The sequence below is a fragment of the Parus major genome, chromosome 13 (genome assembly GCF_001522545.3).
Source record: "Parus major isolate Abel chromosome 13, Parus_major1.1, whole genome shotgun sequence".
Taxonomy (NCBI): Eukaryota; Metazoa; Chordata; class Aves; order Passeriformes; family Paridae; genus Parus; species Parus major.
This window is the reverse complement of record NC_031782.1, coordinates 8,616,134-8,640,879: the sequence shown is the minus strand read 5'-3', so window position 1 is coordinate 8,640,879 and position 24,746 is coordinate 8,616,134. Positions and strand designations below refer to the sequence as shown.

At 39.6% G+C, this 24,746-nt stretch overlaps 2 protein-coding genes across 6 annotated transcripts in view; one reads left to right on the top strand and one right to left on the bottom strand.

Annotated features, from left to right (window-relative positions):
• The window catches only part of SMAD5 (SMAD family member 5), a 30,773-nt gene extending 9,533 nt beyond the window's left edge, over positions 1-21,240 (top strand). Inside the window, exons 1-8 of one of the 4 annotated variants that reach the window (XM_033517620.1) lie at positions 30-5,123; positions 6,137-6,260; positions 8,930-9,545; positions 10,774-11,025; positions 11,992-12,111; positions 12,719-12,940; positions 15,226-15,482; positions 16,431-21,240. In XM_033517620.1, the coding sequence (XP_033373511.1) occupies positions 9,143-9,545; positions 10,774-11,025; positions 11,992-12,111; positions 12,719-12,940; positions 15,226-15,482; positions 16,431-16,574 (1,398 nt within the window). In that variant the 5' untranslated portion in view covers positions 30-5,123; positions 6,137-6,260; positions 8,930-9,142 and the 3' untranslated portion in view covers positions 16,575-21,240. Of the gene's footprint in view, positions 1-29; positions 6,261-8,929; positions 9,546-10,773; positions 11,026-11,991; positions 12,112-12,718; positions 12,941-15,225; positions 15,483-16,430 lie in introns of those variants that run through there. The other 3 variants (XM_015641938.3, XM_015641936.3, XM_015641935.3) reach the window with 3 other exon arrangements.
• Positions 21,241-21,879: 639 nt separating this feature from the next.
• SMIM32 (small integral membrane protein 32) overlaps positions 21,880-24,746 on the bottom strand; it is a 4,474-nt gene continuing 1,607 nt past the window's right edge. For both annotated transcript variants that reach the window (XM_033517621.1, XM_033517622.1), the window contains exons 2-3: positions 24,106-24,630; positions 21,880-23,934 (exon numbers count right to left, since the gene is read on the bottom strand). In XM_033517621.1, the coding sequence (XP_033373512.1) occupies positions 23,556-23,934; positions 24,106-24,164 (438 nt within the window). In that variant the 5' untranslated portion in view covers positions 24,165-24,630 and the 3' untranslated portion in view covers positions 21,880-23,555. The remainder of the gene's footprint in view (positions 23,935-24,105; positions 24,631-24,746) is intronic.

Below are 24,746 nucleotides of genomic sequence, written 5' to 3'. Positions count from 1 at the left end.
ACACACACACACATACACACACACACAAAGACACGCACAGACACAAACACACACTTGGCCACCTTGGCCTTCCTCGCGTGCGCCCAGCCCTGAGAGCTGCCTGACAACAGATGCACGGCTTTGCTGATTTAGAATGGCAATTTTTCTCTTCTGCGGATTGTAAATTTAATAGAGGAAATATGCTCTTGCGGTTAAAAGCACAAGACTAGAAATCAAGTGATCTGTTCTCTGTTCCAGTTGTGGGGTTTCTTATGTGACTTTAAGGTAATTGAGTGATATTTCGCAGGAAAATGAGATAGGGCAGAACTGATTCAGCAGTAGTGTTGAATGTATTATTGAATAGGTTCAGTAATAGTTCTTGAGTCTCTTGGTAGAATAGATAGGGATTTAGAAATTCCATGCAGTGAATCACTTGGGCTCGCTGCTTTAACAAAACCTCCAAGGAATAATTGTCAGAATTTGCATGAGCAAAGTTTTGTCTGTCATGGGAAATTAGATTGTCAGGATATGATGGTTTGAGATGAAATCTCTTTCTGACTTTCATTCCTTCATTAATATCAGATAATTAGCCTTCCATGGGTGGCTTTAAAATCCTGAAAACTGAAATGAGTGTAGTTCATTGCATGTGTTACAGAAGTTCTGCACAGAATATCCTCCTGGTATTCTGGGGAATCTTGGTTTGACTGGAGTAAAGAAGAAGGTGCTAACACTTGCAGTCATGTGCCTGTGCTCATCAAAATCTGTAATGCTTTATGAAGTTGGCAGCTAGTGGTAGTGGAAGTTAATAGAAGCAGCAAATAACTTAATTGAAGATGTTTCATAATTAGTGTGTTGTAACTTTTGAGAGTGCCCTGTCTGTGTTGGATTTAATGTCTTAATCCCTACCGTTTGGTAGTGGTTTACTCTTACCTCTGATATTAAAATTTTGTTCACTTGGCCTTGAAATTGCTGCTAAGTGCCTAATGCCATTTATTTCTCTGAAATAAAACCCCAACAAACTGTGCTTACTGGGATACCTACCTTTTTCAAACCTTTCTTTTCCTTTCATATATGAGGGACATATATTTGAGATAGGAATTCTCTCTTTTTTCTGAAGAGGATGTTCTTAGTGGAAGCCCAGATGGACAATCATGATGGGGTTGAGAAATAGGAAAGAAGGAAGAGAGGCTTCCTCTGCATTTCTTTCTCTTGATGACAAAAGATCACAACAGGGTGGTGTGCTGCTGTGTACAGCTGTGGTGGGTGTGTTTTTTGGGTTTTTTTTGAGGTTTGTAGTTGTAACCTCTGATGGAACTTGAAGGAACTGTAATTGTTGACCCTGTACTATTTTGTACTTGTTAGGAAGTCAGATTTTTAATCTTGCACCTGGACTGGGTTATTTGTGCAGATCACAGAATGATCACAGAATATTTGAGCTGGAAAAATATGTTTCCCAAGATGGAGTACTTATGCTCAGTTAAGAAACTTTTTGGGTTTACTTGAATATTCTTTGCAAATTATATTGTGATCTTTAGTGCTTTGGAGGACACTTTTAATTACAGAAAACTGTCCTCTATTTTCTTTATAGATGTCTAAGGAAAATGGTAGGAACTCTTTTATTGCCCTTGGCTGAATTACATACCTGCAGAAATACTCCTGTGGCAATTCTGTGCAAGTCCGTGTTATATTCATGTTAGTTGTTTGGGTTTTTTTCTTTTTTTAATTCAAATTTCTTCAAATGTCCTTGTTAGATTTGGTGGCATTAATTTTGTTTTAATCTGTTAATGTTTCTTTAAAGATCTTTACTGATTTTTTTTTTAATAACAGATAAGGAGTTCTTGTTCAGGATGAGATTTGTTCTTGTGTGAGCTGAGTGCACTTGAGATATCTTCATGGCTAACGATAAACAGCTCATTAAAAGCAAGTTGAGCAGTAATTTAACACTTTTGCTGTTATCATTAGTCACAATGCAGGTTCCTGCACTGTTTTCTGGAAGCCTTTTTAGCCGTGTTCCTGTGACCACGTAGAAAAGTTTGGCTGGCACTGGAGCGCGCTTGACCAGCGTGGGTTGGCAAGGTGCAGGGTGCTGCCTGCCAAGTCTGTATCCCACTGACCTACCACCAAGGTTGGGCCTGCCAGCACTGTCATCCTTGACAGAGGATCTTTGTCAGAGTCCCTGCTACTGATACACCAACTATGAAGTAGTGTCTCTGAATTCTGGGTCAGTGGATGTCACAAACTGACAAATTTAGAATACTTTGCCATTCATTCATTCTGTGCAAGGGGAAAAGAAAGCTTGCTGAATTAGTATTGTCAGTGTTCCCTCCAATCCTGTAGCTTTTGTAAACTTGTCACAGGCTTAATGCAATTCAGTTGGAGTGGGAGTGTATACACACACACACACACACATACATCTTTATTTTTCTTCTTCTTTTAAGATTTTTTGAGTGTTCCATTTTCCAGGTTATACTTTTTATTGCCGACTCACAGTATTTGGAATCTTCGTCTTTAATGAAGGTCTTGCACATGAACTTCTAAATTTTCAGAAGGCTTTATCCAGCTTGTTAATTTTTTAGCATACTTTAGGGCTTGTGAAAAGTACAAGATGCCCTTTATTTTCCCATTTTTGTCTCCAAGTGTAGTACTGAGGTCATTCCTAATCACCCACTTGCTTGTCCATGTCCACCAACCTACCAATGGAGGCATAGGCCTTTGTTTTCATGTTTAGTGAAATGTAGCAGTGCTTTTCTCTGGAATTTTAATTAAGAAATGGATTCTAAGTTGTACTTGATTTGCTTTGGTTAGAGTAGATGTTAACCTTAAAAACAGGAGGCAGTTTCAGGGCTGTCTGCTGTTGATGGTTGCATTTTCCAGCATAATGCATCTGCTGGAAAGTGCCAGTTAGCTGAAATAGAAGTGTGAGAAAATGTACAGTTTTGACAAGACACTTAAGGGAAACAGGTATTGGTTCCAAGATGGAATTTCTAGCTTTGAGAATTTCTACAAAAGCTAATTGCTTAGTAATTAGAGAAGCTGCAGAGACCAGGGCCATGGAAACATTGGATCTTTTTTGTTCTAAATGTGGATGCTTTAAGAAATAGATAGTACTTTTTAGGCATGGCAAGTCGTGGTGTTCTCTCCCTCCCTCTCCCTTCCCCTGTGTCAGAGTTAAATTCAAGTTTTGCCATGATGCAGTGGCATCATGGCAAAATTCAAATTCAAAACTGCTCTTTGATTATAATTTTTTGGAGTTTTTATTGACATCAGGTGAAAGTGAGGGTGCTTTGGAAATGCAGTGGAGCTCTCTTAGTGATCTCTTTGCCTGGAACTTTTTTGTGTTATAAGTCATTATCACTGGTACTATTTTTTGACTGTAGGTTTTGAGGAAACTTAAAGAAGAAGCAGAAGCATCACTTTGCTATCTGAGCTGTATCTTCCATGTATATATTGCTGCTTGTGCTTGGTCTCAGAGTTTGTTAGGTTTCTTGTAAGAGAGTGCTGGTTAAATACTTCTCAGCTGACAGAGCTAAATGCTTCAGCTTTTTTTTTTTTTTAAGCTGTGTTAGATGGTGTACAGATGTGGAAATTAAAAGCAAAAGTATTGTGTGAGAAAGCCCTGTCAGCAATTGTCAGTAGATTTTTCTGTTTGGAGGGCAGTCATGGTTAGTAAAAGTTTTGAAGACAACAGACAGTTCTTTTCTGTTCTTGTTTACATATATTATCAGTTAGATGATATTGCCTTAAAAGGCATGTTTGAAGCAAGAAATCTAGTGCTAGGGTAAAAGCACTTACCATAGATTTTGGTCAGCTGGATGTACATTTGTACTGCAAGCCCAGTTCTGATGAAAATACCACAAGTTCCTTTTCGATATAATTAATAAAATATTTTTTATCTTAAACTTATGAGGAGAAGGGAGAAAAGAAGATCTTTCATTGGTGGTATTCTTTGTGGCTGAGATGTTGCGCACAGGATAATTGAAGTAAAATCTTTTCTGTGGAGATGCTGTGGCAATGGTCTGAAGGATGCAGGCCTTTCAAGTTTATTGAACAAGTTTTTTAACCACAGTGTCATCTTAGGATTTGTTCTATGCTTGATGTGTATGGAGAAACTGTGGAGCTAACATTTCTCCTGTGTTTGTTCTCAAGGAAAGATTCTAATGTGTACCATTGAATGGGACTGTGTGCTGGGCTGCAATGTAAGCTGTAGACTTGGGAAAATTATAATAAAACCCAAGCACAATCCTGCACAGTTCCTGTTAGGAAATTTATAAGGAAAGAAGGATTTTAATAAAACCAGGTGAAATTGATGTGTGAGGTTGTAGTTTTAAAGAAAGTATTGATCTTTGTATATAGCATAATGCGCTGTAATATACTGCAGTTGAGTTTCTGAGCTTTCTGTGTGAGTATGTATGTCAATGTGTGTATGAATTCAAAATATTTGAGCATTTCTGAGTTTGAAGGGCAATAAAGTTAAGCACAAGAGCTGACTGCAGAACAGCTTTAACTGCAGATCTGCAGCAGCTTTAATGAACTCCCAGTTGTGCTGGTTATAAGTGGTGCTTTGTTTATTGTATGAAGTTGAGTCTCAAAACAGCTTCTAATCATCAGCAGTGAAGTTCCTTGTTTCAGGTTGGGTATGATGCTACAGGAGGCTCCCTGAATTTGCAAACAAATAAATTAGTGGGAAAAGAATAGTCCTTGTACATTTGAAAACAGGCTTAGTACTGGCAGTAGGAAGGCATGAGGGTCATTGGTTTTACCCATTTTATTCTTGTGCTTGTGGAAGCACCATTCTTTGCCCTGCTGCTTGGGATGATGGGTTTGCTTGCTTAATGGTACTTCAGACCTAGATTTTGCAGCTGGTAAATTAGTTTGGAATCAGTGAGAGAACACATTACATACAAAATACATCTCATTAAAATAGGTACATTGTATGTATTGTTACATTCTCTGTTCTGCAGTGATTCTTGCTCAGGTCCTTTTTTGGCAGAAGGAGATTCCTTGGTATGAACCTACAGAACGTGTCAGTTTAATGTAGTAGGGTAAGAAAATTTCACAAGAAGTGCTAAAAGGAAGTCAAGTTGCTCAGTATCTGTGATGGCAGATGGAAGGTGGTAGAGTTCTCCCATCTCCATAAATGAAATGTAAGTTCTGTTGTTGGCCAGCTTTGTTTATATCTGGCTAGGTGGATAAGGTATTAAGGAGAGGATTCAAACAATGGACCTGTTCACCTAGCTAGTTTCCTTCCATTTGCTGTAGTCATTAACAAGATCTTTAAAACTCTAACTAGTGCATGCCCCAAAGTCTAATTTTGATACAGCGATTACTTCCATTTTTACTCGCCCTTTAAAAGCCCCCTCATACTACTCCATGTAATTCATTACACTCACTCTTTAAAGAGTGTTTCTGGTTTTTTTTAATGTAATAGTGTGGTTTTCAGTCGATGTTGTCTTGTAGCTCAGCTGAAAAGTTATTTAATAAAAGAAGGTAATACATAATAAGCCCTCTGCCTCTTAAGGAAATTTAAGTAAGCTCTTTTCCCCATGAAAGTAGTTACCAGCTGTGTCTAGAGGTGCAGCAATATGAGTAATTTGTGCACCATTGAATGAAAATGTGACTCTTTAAAGCATTTGTTTCTATATTCAAAGCTCAGTGATGCTCTGTGGTACTGTAATCACAACTCATAACTTGTGCTTTTAAGCCTCAGAAGAAATGGATTGTAAGTACAGATGATCTGGGGAATCTGTTTCTGGAAGATGTCAGGATTACTTAGAAACCTTTCACAAATTAGATGCTGAAATTACAGCAAATACAAGTAAATGTTCTAAATGTGTTTTATGCCACACATTCAGAAATCTAAAAACCCTACATGAATTGCAGTTTCTACATGGAAATGTTTGGTTTCTACATAAATACCTGAACCTTCTGCTTTGTGGCCTTAAATAGCGCATGAAGCCAGCTCATGATTCATGAAGCTTTTTAGTTCTGCCTTGTTTTCTTAAGAAGAGGCAAAAGCTGTAAACTGTCAGTGTTTTGCCTTCCAAAATGAACTTCTGGAAGGTGTGCAGTGGGATAAACTCAGAGTCATTTTGTACTTCTCAAAGCCTATTAATAATTCTGTTGCATTTTCTTTCTTGCCTTTGATTTTCTTGAACAGGTTCAAATATACTTCTGCTGAAGAATCTTGAAAGCCTCATAAGTGGCCAGAATGGAGTTACAGTGAATGGTATTAAGGTTTTGAACTTCAAGTCTCATTTTTCAGTGGTTAGAGTTACAAGCATGTATGTGGAAACCTTTTTTGAAGAAGTTGAAGCAGTTTTGATCAAATTTGTTCTGATGCTTCTGAAATACTTGTTTTACCGGGCTTTGCTTTTGTTGTTGGGCCCTCAGACAAATGTAAAATTTTTAGAGTTAACTCTGTTACTTACTGCAAGCAGATTATTTCTAAAGTGATAGTTTGTAGGACAGTCATTTATCCTAATTCCCTTGACACTTGCCCTACAAATACTAGTTACTGCAAAATATCATCTTAGTAGAACTGTTCCAACTTCCTTTCCTCTTAGTGAGTTTGTTTATTCCATGAGCATACTTGTGGGTAAATGATGTTGAAATTATATAAAACCAGTAAAATATCTTTCCTAGTTGATACATTTTGTTAAAAATATACTAAAAACCAAAATTTTACATGATCATAGCGTAGAATCATAGGTCTTTAAATCTGGTTTCTTAATACAGATGGGACTCCTGTAATGGGACAGATCAGGGGATGTTTGTTAAGATCTCCTTTGAGCTCAACTTAACTAGAGGAATTTCCAGTGCATCTTCTGCCTTGATGATGCTTAAGGTTCTTTGAAAGCATAGCTGAAAGCAAAAATAGAACATTTTAATTGTCTTCTGGTCTGAGATTCTAGGTGGGTTCATTTCCTTTTCTAGGGGTGTGAGCAGTTGCTGATCTTGCAGCTATTGAATGTATGCGAGGCTTGAAAGCAAGTTAGTTGCAACTATAAACAGCTTTTACTTTTTAAAACAGTAAACTTTTATCCTCAGTAAAAGAAAAAATTCAGTCTGAGTTCCTGGCCAAGTTTATCTCCCTTTATGTATTTCCTGTTACTTTGAAGGGTGCAAAGGTTCTCATGTGTAACAGTCTGAGGGAACTAAATTAGTCTGAAAGTGCAGACATGGTGACATTTCTGAAGAAAACAGAGGTGATATCTAATTATTTGAGGATTTTTTTCCTTTTTTTTTCCTCAGTACCTTCTTCTAGGGAGTTACTGAAGCAGTGGGAGGCTTCTATTATCTTATTTTTTTCCTTTTTTTTTTTTTTAAGAGAGCTTTAGGAAGAAAGACCTTCAAACCATTTTTCTGTTTGTTTTGCTTTTCTGATTTTTTTTCCATATTACTGAAAAAAGCTGAATAATCAAAGAAGTACCAATGGGATTAACCTACTGCATGAAATAAATGGATTTTTTCCTGTAAAGGAACACCAAGTGTCCTTGGGTTTGTTCCCTGCTTTCCTCACTCTCTAACTCGGTAATAGAAGATATAGGATGGTTACCTGTGGGACATGAATGCTTTGCCTTGGAATGTTTGCTTTAGCTTTGGCTGATGGTGCATAGTACACAGTTCTGTTATATAAAAGTATCTGTCCAAGCACCTGAATGAACCTGTAAATGTGCCCAGACACTTAAAAAGCCTTATCAGATGACTTTTAGTTTATCAAAGATGGGAGGAAAAAAGATGTTCTTGATTAAAGGTAGCAATCTGAAAGAACCAGCACAGATATTTAACATTTTACTCCCCCCACCCCCTTTCTCTCTTATGTGCAGATTTGGTGTCTCAGGCTGGGTAGGTGTTCTAATTCACCGTGGTTTATCAAAAGTGGAGAGACAATGTTGTTTGGCAGTCTCTGTAGCAAGAGAGGAAGCATCTTTTGTTATTGACATCCTTTCTCTTAGCTCTGCTCTTGCTTTTTGCCAGCTGCTCATTGTCTATACTTGCTTATTTAGTATTCACAAGGGATTTTACAAGTTCTTATCAGTTCGTTGCCACAGCACATCATTTCCTCTTGTCATCGGTACTCCTTGAATTGCTGGGGGGAGGATTTGCATTAGGGCTGGTGAGTGGTAAAACACCATTCACGAGCCAGTTGTTCTGCTCCTCTCCTTTCGGAGGCACTTTGTAGTGAAGGTCGCATTTCTAGTGCTGACTCCACCATGTCTTTTCCCCACTTCTTTTTTTCTGGGGAGAAGAAAACAAATTTTTATTTTTTTGCCAAGGCTAAAAATATCTAGCTCTTCAAATACTCTTCTTAAAAGATATAAGGAAGTGCAGCATAAAATTAGCTACAGCTGAAAAAAGGTTGACCACGTCTCTAGGTGGATAAAAAATGGTTTGTGCTCTTCATTGGGATTTTCTTCTAATTGTGCTACAGTTTCTTCTTATTTTTTTTTAATGCTCCCAAAAACATGGGGAAACTAATTAGAGCTCAAGAGAAAGCAGATGCTTTCGGATTTTTTTCCTTTTTGGAAATAAATATCCATTTGAGAAGCTGAGTATTTCTGTGCAGTATTGGCATTGTCAGGTTCCACCCTGCCTCTTCCTTAGCAAGTTTAGTCTTCTAATGCAGCACTGTGCCAGGGGTAGTATTAGTTTTAAAGCATATTCCACAAGCTTATCTTCTGAAAGAAAGGAATCAATTTAAGGAATATTAACAGGAACTCTGCTGTCCCTATCATCCCTTGATGATCCCTCTTCCCACTAATCAGTAATGCAAGCTTTGGGGACTGAGAGCTTTTTTGGAATGTGATCATAGTACTTCTGGGATTTTGTTTTGAAACAAAATCGAGTATAATGCTGGGGTTGAAACAGGAATTCTTTTCATATCTGCCTTTTTGTTTTACCGCAGCCTTTATTTGTTTGCTAATTCCTTGTTAAATTATCTTTTTCCTAGTACTAAATTGGAGGAATCAGTCATCATTTTTGATGTGAAGACTTCATCACTGACATCTCTGTTTGGTTGTCATCCTCCAGGAAATAATACGGCTCATCAGTTGTAGTAACTGCTTTGGGTATACACTGACATCTATTTAGAAAAAACCCAAATAAATAAACAAAAAAACCCCAACAGACAAAACCCAACAAACTTTCTGAAGACTTGTGTCAAATGACGTCAATGGCCAGTTTGTTCTCCTTTACTAGCCCAGCTGTAAAGCGTCTGTTGGGCTGGAAACAAGGAGATGAAGAGGAAAAATGGGCAGAAAAAGCTGTCGATGCTTTGGTAAAAAAGCTGAAAAAGAAAAAGGGTGCTATGGAAGAACTGGAGAAAGCCTTGAGCAGTCCAGGGCAGCCCAGCAAGTGCGTTACTATCCCCCGCTCTTTAGATGGACGGCTCCAGGTTTCTCACAGAAAAGGCCTTCCCCACGTGATTTACTGTCGTGTGTGGCGCTGGCCGGATCTACAAAGCCATCACGAGCTGAAGCCATTGGATATTTGTGAATTTCCTTTTGGATCCAAACAAAAGGAGGTCTGCATCAATCCATACCACTACAAGAGGGTGGAGAGCCCAGGTATGTTTGAAAGTTACTGTCCTAAAAACTGAGCAGAATCTTTGGTTATCATTTAACTGTTCACTCCATCCTCCTCCTCCTCCTCTGGTACTGTACAATCAATTAAAAGTGGTTTATGAGGCAGTTTGGGAGAGGAATGTTCAAAGTGTACCTTACTGATGGTGTTTTGGGGAGGTGTATGGTCTGTTTTGTACTAGCTGTTTTTTTGAGATTAATCACCTTTTTCCCACTGACCTCTTAAGCCTGCTGCCCTTAAAGCTAGTAGCAAAACTCTCCTTTGTCATAAAATAGAAAGCAGTGATGTGTTCTTTCAGTTTCAGTTTCTTTGAGAAACTTGTTTCAAAATCTCAGTCCTTGCAAGGAGGTTGGTGGCTACCTTTAAGGGGCTTGCTATTTAATCAATGTGTGACATGATCTGAGGAGATAAAAAATAAAATTAATCAAATTCTAGAGTGATAGAGTTCCCCACATAACTTCCCAGTTAGGAGACAGCAGAGCTGAATAGAACCAAGAGATGTGATCAGTTAGAGGAAGGTATGTGTCAGATGTGTGTCAGGTAAGGAGCCTGCTGTTAAAGTGTGCTGCCATGGGAAAGGTGAGGAGGATTGGGATTGTAGTGGGAGAGATGAAGAATGTTTCTGTGGACAGTGTGGTGAGAAGTTGCTTCCCTTGCTCCCCAAAGTGGTTGTAACTCTACTGCATTTACTGTAGTGCTCAAGTACACTGCTGCAGCACTGGAATTCCAGACTCCACCAGTCCTGAAATGATAATATATTGTAGTATAGATTTTGTTTCTCTTCAGTGGAAGGGACAATATATACGTATATAATTTGACTGTAGTAATAGAGACTGTATTTCCATTTTCTCTGATTTGCTGATGTGTGCAGATGTGAGTTTTTCACTTCTGCATCAGTATTTTTGTATGTGCCACATGTAGCCTGGTTTGGTTTATTATTTTTTAAAAAGCGTCATCTTCAAGTTGTGTGAAACACGTGTGTGTTTTCATGATTCTTGCAAGAGGGAAGTTTGAATCTTCCATCAAGCATGATGTAGAAAAATAAAGGCGAGAGGATGGGTAAAGGCATGCCAGATTCATCCCCTGCTCCTCTTTTCCACCCCAGCTTGAGTTGAAATTATCATGATGAGCAGAATAGCGCATTATTTATTCTCTTACCTTTTATCTCAGGTTTTAATCTAAATGTATCTGGGTGTTGTTTGTGTTTTGCAGTTCTACCTCCAGTGTTAGTGCCTAGACATAGTGAATTCAACCCCCAGCACAGTCTGCTAGTTCAGTTCAGGAACCTCAGCCACAACGAGCCCCACATGCCACACAACGCGACATTTCCAGACTCCTTCCAGCAGCCCAACAGCACTCCGTTCTCCATCTCACCAAACAGCCCCTACCCCCCTTCTCCAGCCAGCAGCACTTACCCGAGCTCCCCAGCCAGCTCTGGGCCATCCAGTCCCTTTCAGCTGCCAGGTGAGTACAGCCTGAATGTCAGTTTAATAAAAATCATTGAAATGTCACATGCTGTTGTGACCTATGACCTGAGGAGTTCGTGGTATTTGCAATAAATGGCTTTTTCTTTTGAATTATATGGGATTTTCTTCCTAGTTTTGTTACTGGTTGATTGTTACAGTTTTATTTTTCCAACTGTTTTATGTCATGGATGTAATACTGGTGAGTTATTTTGCACAGCTTCACTATAGCATATTTAATCCATACTTTAGAATAATATTTAGCAATGGAAAAAAAGCAAATGCACAGTGCTGAACAGGAAGTTTACTGATGTCTTTTATTGAATAAAAGCACTTAAAATATGGTGTTTAACTGGAAAAAAGTAATATTTCTCTTTGGAACAGAGTGGCTTAAACTGTTTCTGTTTAACTGAGCTGGAAAATACAGAAGAAACAATTGATAGGGGCAAAGGAAAGAAGTCTTACTGATTCTGTCTGATTATTGGTGTGGTTTATAAAGCCAGGAATTCAATAAAGATGTTATTTTTCCATTAGCTCAGTGGCCTCATCTTGGTTCTGTCTGGTTGCTCAGTTCCCCAGAAGTGTCCCAGTCTGGGTATCTGTGTTGGCCAAGCTCTGGGATCACTGGGGTGGATGCATTTATGGGGCACAATGGGGTGTTGCCACACTGAGTGTTGTGCTGATGGCAGAGAACAGGTCCAGACTTTCATAATGAACTCAGCCTGCAGGAGCAGCAAAAAGCCCCAAACTGTTCCAGGCCTTTATTACACTAAACAAATGGTTACTTTTCTACGGCTTTATTTTTGAACACTGAGAAGAGAGTAAGCAAGAAAGTTAATGTTAAAGCAGAGTCATCTTGTCCAAATGCAGGAGTGTAGGTATTAAAGAAAAAAAAAAAACACAGAAAGAAAAGTTCATAAATACTCTGAACTGTTGAAGTTTTTTCTTATTTTTTTCATGTTTGTAGCTGATACTCCACCTCCTGCATATATGCCCCCTGATGAACAAATGGCACAGGATAATTCACAGTCTATGGACACAAGCAATACAATGATCCCTCAAATCATGCCAAATATATCTACCAGAGGTAAGTTGTATAGTCTGGTGTAAAATTACATAGTTTGGCTTCTTGCAACTCATGACCAAACTGAATAACTTTAAATGGGCCAGTAAATCTTGCTGATAGGTAGAAGCAGTTCTCCTAGCAAACTGGGGCTGTGAGAGACGTAATTGAGAAATAAAACTTGCCTTGCTTATTTTTATTTTCATCTTTTCCTTTTAAAGCCTCAGGTGCATAATGTGGCTTACAGTGAGTTGAACTTTCATATCTTTTCTGCTACAAATAACATTTCAGCACAAAGAGCACGAAGGCTCTGAAAATTGAGTCCCAAAATACCAGTTATAACAGATTTTTAAAAGTGGGCAGAAGAGTTGTTTTACCTGCTGTCACATAGACTTCTGTGTGTGTGTGTGTAAGGTTGTTTTTGTGTAATATTTGGCTTAAAGTTGGAAAATAATGGTAAAATCAACAGGCCAGCTAAAATGCATGAAGGTCTAAATCAAGACACTTCTTGCCCATCATAATTGTTCACTAAGATTTTACTTGGTGGTTGGTGTTTTGGAAGGTTTGCTTGACAGTTGAAGCTTTAATATTTTAACACTTGTGTAAACTGTTACTTCCATTTGCTTTTCAGATGTTCAGCCCGTTGCCTATGAAGAACCCAAACACTGGTGTTCCATTGTGTATTACGAGTTAAATAACCGTGTTGGGGAGGCTTTCCATGCATCTTCCACAAGTGTCTTAGTAGATGGGTTTACAGATCCCTCCAATAACAAGAACAGGTTCTGCTTAGGTTTGCTCTCCAATGTTAATCGTAACTCAACGATCGAGAACACTCGACGGCACATTGGCAAAGGTAAAACTGAGTTGTCTTACCCATGGCTGAGAAACCAAGTCCTTGGTTTTATTTCAGCTTCTCTGTACTGTAGCTGTGATTGTTCTCAGATGAAAATGCTAGAGGTAATCTGTGATACATTATCTACCTCTCCAGTATCAGAAAACAGCTTAGTTGGGCATGGTTTGATTCTAATTAGTCAGGAATTGCATGCATTTTTCTCTGTCACTAATTAAAAAGACTAAATATTACCCTTTCCATACCAAACTAGATTGCCATTAGGGCTTGCTTGTTAGAGTAAATGATGTGTAGTGGTTTGTGTTTCAGCACCAAGAAACATAACAGGATATGCCATGATATTCTACATTATATCTACTTCTTAAATCAAATTCTCCCTACACCTTTACAGTATGTTGGATTTTTTTTTGTTGTTGTTATAAGGTATTACCTGCTGTCTACGGTATGTTCAAATATCTTGGTGAGCTGGCAGCAGGACTTTGAAGTGCTAATGCAAAACTGCAAGGGCTCATTTGTCTGAGTGAATCCATGGGGTGTGGATGTGTGTGGGAGGGATTCCTGGAGACAGCAGGTTTTGCAAGATCTTCTAGTTTTCCTGTACTGTTTTGGCTGATAGTACATAGAGATGCAGAGTTTTCATCTTTGATGGAATGTGCCTGGATTATCTTAAATTGTAGAACACTTTTTCTGATTTTTTTTTTTTTGTGTGGTTTTTGTTTTTTTTTTTTTGTGATGGGTCCTGATAAGGGAACCCTGTTTCTCTTGCCAATGTTTGTAAGCCTTTTTACCACCTAAGAGCATTTGATGAAGTTGGTCTTGACTGATGAAAATTCACCCTGTCCCATAACATTCTTTTAATTAGAAACAATGTTAAATATGACAAAATTTTGCAGATAATTTGGAGACCAAAAGTTCTATTTTTATCTGTTGGAAACTTGGCTCTGCAATGCAGTTGTCAAAAAAAAATATAAATAAAATAATATTATAAAGAACAAATGATTTGTGGGGCGTGGGTGGTTTGTCAGGCTCTTTTGTTTTGGCTCACCCCTTTTGATGGTATTGGCAGAGAAATCTTGTGCATCTGCATAAGGTCAGAAGTGTAACCAGAACCCATCATAATGTTGTAATGAGCTTTAAAATGTCTGTATCTCTAGTAATAATTATTGAACTTAAACTTTGTTTTATGGTAGCTGTTCTGACAACAGTTAAGGTTGTTTAGGGATAAAATACTGTTTATTTATGGCTTTTGCTTGAAAGGTCTTGAGGTTTTGCCTCCTTAGAATCACCCAATCCTATGTGCTAAGTTTTTTTACTGTAGCTGGCAAGTGGTGGTCACTGTCTTTTTAAATAAGTAGGGTTGTGTTTTGAAGATGCATTCTTGCCCACCCCAGATTGCCTGACAGCTGCTTGTAGGTGCTGAACCAATGGTTCCTCTGTAACCTCCATCCCACCTTAGTCCCAGGTGGGTCTAGCAACATTCACAACAGTTGCTGCTGTCTGAAAGATTAACTTGCATTTGTTGACTTGGTGCAGCCTCCTCTGCACACCACAGGATAGTCCATAATGGATTCTCAGGGTATTGCAGGGGAGACTTAGGAGGAGCTGTATCCCAACCATGTAAAATCTGGGATAGGGGAAGGAAATCAGGTATCTCAGTGAAGCAGCACCACCTGAGTTTTGGGTGCTGAAGGGATGGGCAACTTCTGGATATTAATTTTTAGTCAGTAATAATGCTGTGTAGACTTCAAAATGTGCATAGCTGAACACAGATGTGATAAATCTAGGGACTTTGTTGATGTTAAGGTTTGTAAAGCCTGATGCTAATTAAGTGCAGCAACTGTTGGACTTAACTGTCCTTTGGCTTGATAAAATGTACTGAAAGTCAGAGCACACTGTGGATATACTTTCTCATTCATGTCCATCACTGACCCTTCTCCCAGGACACACCTATTTCTGTTCTACTTGGCATAGGCAGAAGCTGCCAGGTGCATAAAACTGGAAATCCACATAAATTCTCTAGAAAAATAGCTTTAAATAACAGTTGAAATGTGGCAGTAATTTTTTAATTCTATTGTGTAACTGATCAGAGAAGGACATCTAGTGGCTTGGTGTATCATGAACCTGCTATGCTGAAATGAGACTGTGTTACTGTGTGAGCAAAAGCTTTTCTGAAAACCTCCTCAGGCAGATACTTCTTTTTTTTTTTCCAATAAAATAGAATTTACGATAACTACCTCAAAATCAGAGACAACAAAGTAATTTAAAATGTTTTTATCTTTGTTTTCAAGGAGTTCATCTCTACTATGTTGGTGGAGAAGTCTATGCTGAGTGTTTAAGTGATAGCAGCATATTTGTACAGAGCAGGAACTGCAACTACCACCATGGCTTTCATCCAACAACTGTGTGCAAGATTCCCAGCGGATGCAGTCTGAAAATCTTTAACAATCAGGAGTTTGCTCAGCTTTTAGCTCAGTCTGTCAACCATGGATTTGAAGCAGTTTATGAGCTCACCAAAATGTGCACAATTCGAATGAGTTTTGTAAAGGTAAATTATGGCAAGGGTATTTAAGCTTATTGTGGGTTTGGGTATTAAGCAGTAATTCCATTAGCACTGTAGCAAAGCTGTTCTGGCCTGATGTGGTTCTTTTCAATGATAAGTGATTAAAGTGATTAGCTGGGGAAGAAGGAAATCAGTGCAAGAAAGGAAAAGTACAGATTGCTGTATTGAATATTGGCTGTGTGTTCAGTTACTTCAACCATAATGAATAAATTCCAGGACAGGAATTTATTCATTATGGTTGCTGTAATTTTGTTAAAGGAGATTTAAGTTTATGCTCTGAATTTCAAGAAGTAAAGTGAATAACAAGTCCACTAAAAGAATGTGAGTAGAAAGGAGCATAATTATTGAAGAAAATTTTCAGCTTCTTCAAATTGATTATTAGTTTTTAAAAGTTCCTGGTTATGGAAAAAAGACAGAATTTGAATTTCTCAAGTCAAGCTGTGCTGTTACTTTCACAGGAGAGTTTCCTGAGCATCTTTTAATCACAGTTAATCATGTCTCGGTCTGTCTCAGGTTTAGTGTGGAGTCCAGACTTGGGCTTTCCAGGCATTTTGTTTGTAACTTGTCCAAAAGAAGTCTCTGGCTTTGTTAGTTATGACAAGTAGTGCTCAGTTTGAGAGTGTGGAGGAGAGGGAACAGGAGGTTGAAAGTGAAGAGAGATGTTCCTGGCCATGGCCAGGAGTCATCCTCAAGTCAACAGTGAGCTCCACAGGAGGCTGGAGCACACAAGACTTGATTCAGACTTCCAGGTGCAGCTTCCTTCCTGCTCCTTCCCAGCCTTGGGTCTGTTCCTTTTGATCACTGTTATTAGATTGTGAATTACCTTCAGATAAAGTATCTTGAGATCAAGACTTCCTGCTTCTTGTTAGTAGTTACATTTTAAATGACAAGCATGTTCTCAAGTTGATCAGTACCACTCTGTTCATTTTCTAGGGCTGGGGAGCTGAATATCACCGGCAGGATGTCACAAGCACCCCGTGCTGGATAGAAATTCATCTTCATGGGCCCCTCCAGTGGCTGGATAAAGTACTTACACAAATGGGTTCTCCTCTTAATCCCATCTCATCTGTTTCATAGTGCTGAAATTCCATCTTCAGCCTTATTTTTAGCGAACTTATTCTAATTCTAGAGAAACTTCCAGTGGATACTGTGAGCTATATGGAGAATGGATCTAATGATTTAACTTCTCTCTTTTTTTTTTTATTTTTTTTTTTTTTTAGATCCCTTGTGACCAATTCCATTGTGTATAGCTAATCAGTTTTACATTTCAAATTGTTCTTGTGATGCTTAAGTGACAGTTGAGCCCTAAGGGAAAAAATAGTCTTGAAAAATTCAGAACACTTTTCCTCTTCTTCCCCTTAAAGCTTAAACAGACAAATGTCTTAACTGGAAAACCTTTTTGTCCTGCAGGGACAAGAATTAATGAAGACTGACTTCAGAAAATAAATACATATCATAATTTGGGATTTTTTAATGTTTTTGAAACTGTTTGAACATATGCAGCAAAGCTTGCAAGCTGTATTTTTAGCATAGTGTTTTAACATCTTAAGGTTGACATCTGTCATAAGCAAAATTAGATTTTATCATGGCTAATTTGCCTCAGATGGAGCAATGTGATTTTTTTTTTTTTTAAGTGTACACATGAAATATCCTTTTTACAAATATTGGAGTGGTGTAAAAATACTTGTATTTTCTATTGGAAAATGCTGTCATAAACACAATGTATATTAATGCAGAATAGCAGTTCTTAGCCTTTTCCCACTTTGGTTTTGTAATATCTCTTTTAACCACCATTTAAAGTAGTAATTGATCCAAGGTAAACATCCTGCACGTTTCTGGAGTAGTGATTCTTGTTTTGCTTTGATTTACACTCATGCAGTTTGGATTTGGTTGCCAAGGCTATTTCTTTTTAGGTACCTTTCTCTATTTTAACATAAACACTACTATTTGTAAATGGCAGTGCTTACTACTTTTTGGAAGGATTAGGTTTTTTGTTTTCTTTTTGGTGTTTTAGCTGTTTATTTTGCCTGTCTGGAATTGATCTGTGTTAGGCCTTTTTAGTCTCTCAGTAGACACTATGCAGTATTAGTGATGACACTGTATTTAATTCACTTTCAAGTATGAATTTGAGTCTCTGAAGACTGTGAGTGGCTTAGCAAATGGGTAACTGAATGCAGAAGCTTTTACTTCCAGATCATGTAATTTAATTCAGACCTGTTGGTAATGACCAAAAGTAATCACTTCTTTGTAGCCTGAATGAAACAGTGCTCTCGATCCTGTCCCTGATGGCAGGGGTTCAATCAGAAGACTTGTAACTGTGGTTGGCATCTTTATGGGATTGAAGGACTGTATTAATATGACAATGGAATTTGTCTCTCACAGCTAAAGAATCACAGAATGTTAAGGTTTGGAAGGGACCTTAAAGATCTCTTGGTCCCAACTTCCCTTCCATGGGCAGGGACACCTGCCACCAGACCAGGTTGCTCCAGGCCTTCTCCAACCTGGCTTTGAACACTACCAGGGTTGGGGCATCCACAGCCTCTCTGGGCAACCTATGCCAGTGCCTTACCAGCCTCACAGTAAAGAATGTCTTCTGTATGTCTAAGCTAAATTTGCCCTCTTTCAATTTGGACCCATTACTCCTTGTCCTGTCACTACAGCTCCAGACAAAGAGTCCCTCTCCAGCTTCCCCGTAGCCCCTTCAGACATTGGAAGGTTCCCATGAGGTCTCCACTCAACCTTCCTTCTCCAGGCTGAACAGCCCCAACTTGTTCAGCCTCTCTTTGCAGGAGAGGTGCTCCAGTCCTCTTAGCAGCATTGTGACCGCTGGACTTGCTCCAGCACTTCCATGTCCTCCTTATGCTGAGGGCCCCAGAACTGCTGTCAGCACTGCAGGAGTGGTCTCACAAGAGCAGAGCAGAGAGGGCAGGGCCCTCCCTCACCCTGCTGCCCACATTCCTGGGATGCAGCCCAGGATTCTGTTGGCTTTCTGGGCTCTGAGTGCTCAGTGCCAGTTCCTGGTGAGCTTTTCATCAGCCATCACCCCCAAGTCTTTCTCTGCAGGGCTGCTCTTGGTCACTTCTCTGCCCAACCTGTGGGTGTGTCTGGGATCGCTGGGACCCAGGTGTAGGACCTTGCACTTGGCTTTGTTGAACTTCATGATGTTTGCATTTGGCAAACTTTGGTAGAGAATTTAAACATTATGTTAAACACTAAAAATCAATTACATAACGTATGCATATTTCCCTCCTTTATATGATAAAAAAGAGGCTGAAAGAAACATGTTAAGAAAATTAGAAGTGAATTATATACAAAATTTTTGCATGTAGAAAGACTTTATTATATTTTTAACCTCACCTTGCTTTTTCTCTTTCCTGAGCACCTCTTCAGAAAAGGGTTCAGTGTTTGGGGGAGAAGCTGAAAACTAATATGCAAATACTTACTAAAAGATATGTTGCAGTTAATTGCTGCAGTCCTGAGAAAATTATTTTTAAACAAGTTCTTGTGTCTTCTGTTGAATGACAGTTTCTCCTCAAATGTGGAAACCGTGCATCGTATGGTACCTAAGTGACAAATTATCTTAAAGGATTAAAATTGTTTACGTGTCATTAAAATGTTTTTTATGAATTGCCTTAAAGGAATAAACTGTAACACTTCTGCAGAACCCTAATGTTCTTTTGTACAGGAATTTCTGTATTACTGTCTTGGCTTTTTGTGTTTTGTTGTGTTTTTTTTAAACAGTTTCTCAAGTATGTTTGAAAACAGGTGATTGCATCTTCAGAAGGGGGAGTGACATTATTTGCCACATAGCTTTGGTTTCTTCCCTTTCATTCTTTGATGCTGCAACCCACACAGAGTTCTTTTGATTGAATAAGATGCCAAGTCAGTTGGCCACAGGATCCAGCTTCTATTTTCTTCTTGGGGCCTGACATTTGTCAAGTTGCTGTTCTGACACTACAGTATATTCTATTTCTTGACTAGCTTATGTAATGAACGACATGGCACATTGAATTAAGAAAAGATTGCAGTTGTAGGTACAAGATTTTACTTTATCCAAAATGTTTTTCACCTGGCTTCTCTGTTCACTTGTATGCTTATGTGTGGCCAACTGAATGACTCAAGAGTGGGTGCTGCAGTGGGTGTTGTGAGCCAGAGCTGGTGCTTAGTGCTAGTATTGTGGTTAGATTGGCTACCCATGCACTGAACCATAATTTCTGCAATAATATCCAGTTAACCCACTTCTGATGCTGTCATTAAGTACTGAAATGCTCTGGCGTTTTTCTGCTTGTGTACATATTCTGGGACTGTAATAGTTGCAGTGCTGGGATATCCTTGTGACTGCTGGTTTTGGCAGGGCAGGCTTGCAGGAGCAAACCCAGTCAGATTTGTCTGAGTTCCACTTCTCTCCTATTAGGGCTTTTTGGGAGCTTTCTGGTGAGCAGATTTTGTGTGCTACTGGTTCATGGTGTTGCTAATCCTGTTTGTTCATCTGTGCTGCTGATACAAAATTCAGACATGGGTGCATGGATAGATTGGATGGAAAGTTGGTGCCAACGATGTGTAAAGTGTAGTGAGAGCAGGGAGTGCTGCTCCTGGTACAGCACACTGTGCAGAAATCACCCCTTGGTCTAGCTGGAGGGATGGGGTCATTGACTCAGACAGTGGCAGGTGGAGCCTTTCCAGTGTAGCCCAGCTTAGACTTGTTGTTACTCCTCAGTAGAAAATGATTTGCCTTTCCTAGTGCATTCTTTCTGGGCATCTTTCTGCTTTGCACCAACCCCACACTGACTGTCAGCTTTGGCAATACCAGCAGAGAGCCTGGAGCAGGCTTATCCTGACACTCCTGGCAGTGCTTTCCTAGTCCCTGAGGTAGGACAGCAGCTTGGCTGTTGCTCCTTAGACACCTGGGCCTTGCTGGCAGTCAGGCAGTGCCTTGTGTATCACACTCATGAACTGCATCAGCATCAAGTAGTTATCTGTGAAGGGCTGACACTGGGTTGTAGAATCTACAGGACCAAAATCAAACCTCCTAGCACAACTGAGTAGTGAGAGACAAATCTGACACAACAGCCCAGCAGGCAAAATAGTGATGAAACAGCCCAGGTGTTACGATTCAGGATGGAATTGTTTAAAATGCTGGAATTCTTTTACTTGAAGCAATGATTTTTTTCTTCCCTACAGTATTACAGTGTGAAAGTTGTCAATTCTTGGATGTAAGATCAACTTGGATTCTTGCAGTGTAACTCTAGAAGACATGAAAATGTCCTCACTAGTCTGAAATAATAACTTTCAGGGTATTGTTTTACTTGCTCAAAGTGTTGCTGATGATAGTTTCTGGAAAAGCAAACAAACAAAAACCAAAAACGAAACCAAACTATTTTCTGAATGTTTTGCTTCAAATGACAGACATGTGACTAACTTTCTTCTGTAGCTGAGAAGTTTCTTTTGAGGAGGGTTTCCCATTCTGAATTCAAATCAATAGACCAAACCATCAGATTACAACATAATGTTGCTTTCTTGTGCTGCTCCATAAACCTGCTTCTGTGTTTGTTGCAAGCATAACCTTTATGCTTTTGTTTACATTGTAGGAAACACAGTTCTAGCAATGAGGTTTTTTTTCATTTAACTCTAAACATCTTTTTATTTTGTTAATTTTAAAATTACTAGGTTTTGCTATGTAATGTTTTTAAAAATGTTTTTTGCATACTGCTGCTCATATTAAAATAAACAAAACAAAAACCCCACATATTCTTCTGATTTCTTTTATCTGTAACTGTGCGTCTCAAGTATTTGTTTACAAGGGTTAATTTATTTACACGGTAACTTGCTGCTGCTATCTCTCCATGCCCGTATTCCTCCTCACACAGAGGTGATCCTGTCATTTTAAAAATACTTTTCTGCAGCCCCATCCCTGGAAGTGCTCAAAGCTGGATTGGAAGGGGCTTGGAGCAACCTGGCATTGAAAAATGACCCTGCCTGTGACAGGGGGTGGTACTGGATGATCTTTAAGGTCCTTTCCAACCCAAACTGTTGTGGGATTCTACGAATCTGAGTATCATTAATAGAACTTTTTTCTGCAATAGAAATGATGCTGGATATCAATGAGAGCAACACAGGGCATGGATAAAAGTGTTCCCAGAAAATCAGTTAACACCCTCAGCATGACAGGTTCTTCTGTGCTATTACTCCAACCAGGTTATGGAGAAAAATAGGATTATTCTGGAGTTATTCTTGAATGTTTAAATAAAGAATGCAAAGCAACATGTGCTCTGTCAGGTTCTGAGGCTTTTGCCAGCAGAAATTCTTAGACCAAACTCATTATGGCTGGTAGCTGAAAACAAGCTGTCATTGCTTAAAAATAAATAAGAAATGCCTGATTTGATGAAACTTGATTTATTCAAAAAGGGCTGAGAGAAATACACTTGGGTTTATTGTTGCTTTCTGCATTAGAGTAACTGCTTGGAATTACACCAGTTAAATTTGGTTCAGAGGAAGTATTGGCCACATAACACGGAATAAAATACTGAAATCTCTTAGGTAGTAGTTCAGCTTATTTGATCAAAATAAAGCATGGTAGCAAAGACAATGACATGGAAGTGTTATCAACTGTTAAATTTTAGGGTTAAAAAAGAAAAAGCTTGCAAACTGACTTCCACATATACACATTTTGTCTGTGTTCTCAAGTGCAAGCCTGTATGTGTGTGTAATTGCATTGTAAAATCTCCTCATTTGGATGAAATAAGTTATGTACACATATTTACATGCAATGCCTCTGGTGTACTCTGCAGGTCAAGAACAGGGTTAGGAGCAGCATCTGAAAACACTTTGAACCCCATTTCAGATGATCCAGTACCCAAAACAGCAGCTAAAATAGGATTTAGGACTGGGTGTTTCTGGATATCTGTGATTCTCCTGTATGTTGAGCCATAAAGAAAAAAGGAAAAGAAAAAAAAAATCCCTTTTCCCACTGTTTGTGGGAATTATGGACACTCTTCCCAGGTTCATGCAGCTTGATCTGGAATTGTGCTGTAACTGCAAGTTTACAAGAAATCAGCATCTCCAAAATAGCTCATCAGCTACTAGTGTTATATAGAAGCTTTTATTTGTTCTGATTTTAGAACAAAATTGGATAGTTAGTAGTTTGAAATGGTGGAGGTTGCCAGTGACCAGTGTTCAATCAAGCTGTTGCCATATTAATAATTCATGCTTCTAATTGGGCTAGGTTTAGATGAAGAGCAAGGAGTGGGGATACTGTGCAGTACAGCAACTATTCCTATAAAGCTGTTTTATGGCTTTCAGAACTTACCCACTTCGTGTGCCAAACTTGGAGAATTCTCTTCACCCCTTTCATTAGTTTGCATAATATTAAATATATTCATTTTCTTTACCCACTTCTCCCCATCTTGATTATTTTGGTTTCATGCTGTGGCAAATAATTTCCTTTGCAGCTTATGAGAGTTGAAAATAAATTCCGTAGGTAATAAGTGTTTCACATAAGTAGTAACTGAAGACTTGATCGATGACGCATTCAAACATCAAAAACACCCTGAACAGAATGACAATCAAAAGCCTAAATAAACATTTTTCATTTTCTCCTCCTGCCTGGCAGGCCTCCCACGCCATCACCATGCAGTTCCAGCAGTGGGTCTGGAAAGTAAACTCATCTCAGAGTGGAGCTGTTAGGTAAATACACTGGTTTTTTACATTTGATGCTTGCTTTCATAAACATGGGGGAACAAGCTCCACCAGATGCCCAAATCAGAGATTGCTGTTAATACAATTATCCTTGTATGGACACTGAATGGGTGGATGATGACATTTGCATACACACAGCTTAATCTGGAATCATGGGGCAATTTTTTACAAAACCTGTATCAATTTGCTAAAGCGTTTTCCTCTTTTGTTAACAGAGCTTTTTATTTACAGCTACTCAGATTGGCATACAGCGTAATTTTCAGCAATCTCCTCCTGCCCATTGCTCCAAAGGGGGTCACATCCATGCACATGGCACTAACACCTTATTGCACAGGGTTCCTGCTCCTGCTGGAATGAGAAGTGTCAGACAGCTTGTGTCCTCCACGGGTTCCTCGCCTCCCTGAGCGATCTGTCGTAAGGAAGAGTAGCAAAAAAAGAATTTTTCAGCTGGCAGTTTATGAAGAACACAATGAATGTCACAGTCAAGAACAGAAAGAAAAACAGAATTATGTAAGTCACCAGGTCTGGCTTATTTATTTCCCCTTCTTTTAACACCCTGGCTGTCGACATGTAAAGAGCGGAGGAGCTCACGGGTCTCGGAGTGCTGCTCAGGTAGGGAGTGTTGGTCTGAATCATTAGGTGAGCTTCAGTGGCACTGGTTGAATTGAGAAATTCACTGTACATGTTCTTGCTTAAATCTCCTCCGCGGCAGAAGTAAAGCAGAAGGGCAAACGCTGTCAGTCTTTGGCATAGGAAAGAAAGAATGTTCCTGCTTGTAAGAGGCTGCAACCCAGCCGCATGTTGTCTAACACAAATTAATTCACTTGCATGGCTCAGCGACTTTCTTTTAAGTCTTCTTGGCTCATATTTACAGCACTTATCCACAAGTATTAATCAAAAATGATACAGGTACCTCGAGTCCTGGCCCTTGTTCCCCCAGCACGCCTCGTTTGGGGAGATGCGCTGGCTCATCTGCTGGTCAGCAGGGATGTGCCGGGAGCTCTGGGAATGTGCCGGGAGCTCTGGGAATGTGCCGGGAGCTCTGGGAATGTGCCGGGAGCGCCGTGACACCGCTCCACCTGCATGGGGTGAGGAGGAGGCTCTCGCAGCGCCGGTGCTGGCCCCAGGCAGGGAGCAGCCGCGGCTGGGCAGCGCTCACTGTCCGGGAACGGGAGGCGCGGTGGGTTCGCAGCTGGTTTGCAGGAGTGGGATGCACATAAATCCGGGCTCGAACGGCATCTGCACGGAGAGGCAGCTGCTGCCTGGAGATCCTGCTGGATTTGCCGTCGCGGTTGTCTGCCTCGGGAGGCTCCGTGCTGCTGAAATCCTGGTGCTGGGAAGCATTAGTTGACTTTCTTAATCCCAGTTAACGGCGCTCTGTGGAGCCGGCGCTGAGGCTGGGCTTTCTGCTTGAGCTTTCCAGGCACTCCTTTCATGGCTTTGAGGAAAAATAAAATTTAAAAAATAATAATTAAAAAAACCAACGACGTCTCTTTGTTTTTGTCTCCAGCCTGGCTGGGGCTGGGGCTGTGCCGGGCTGGGCTGGGGCTGAGC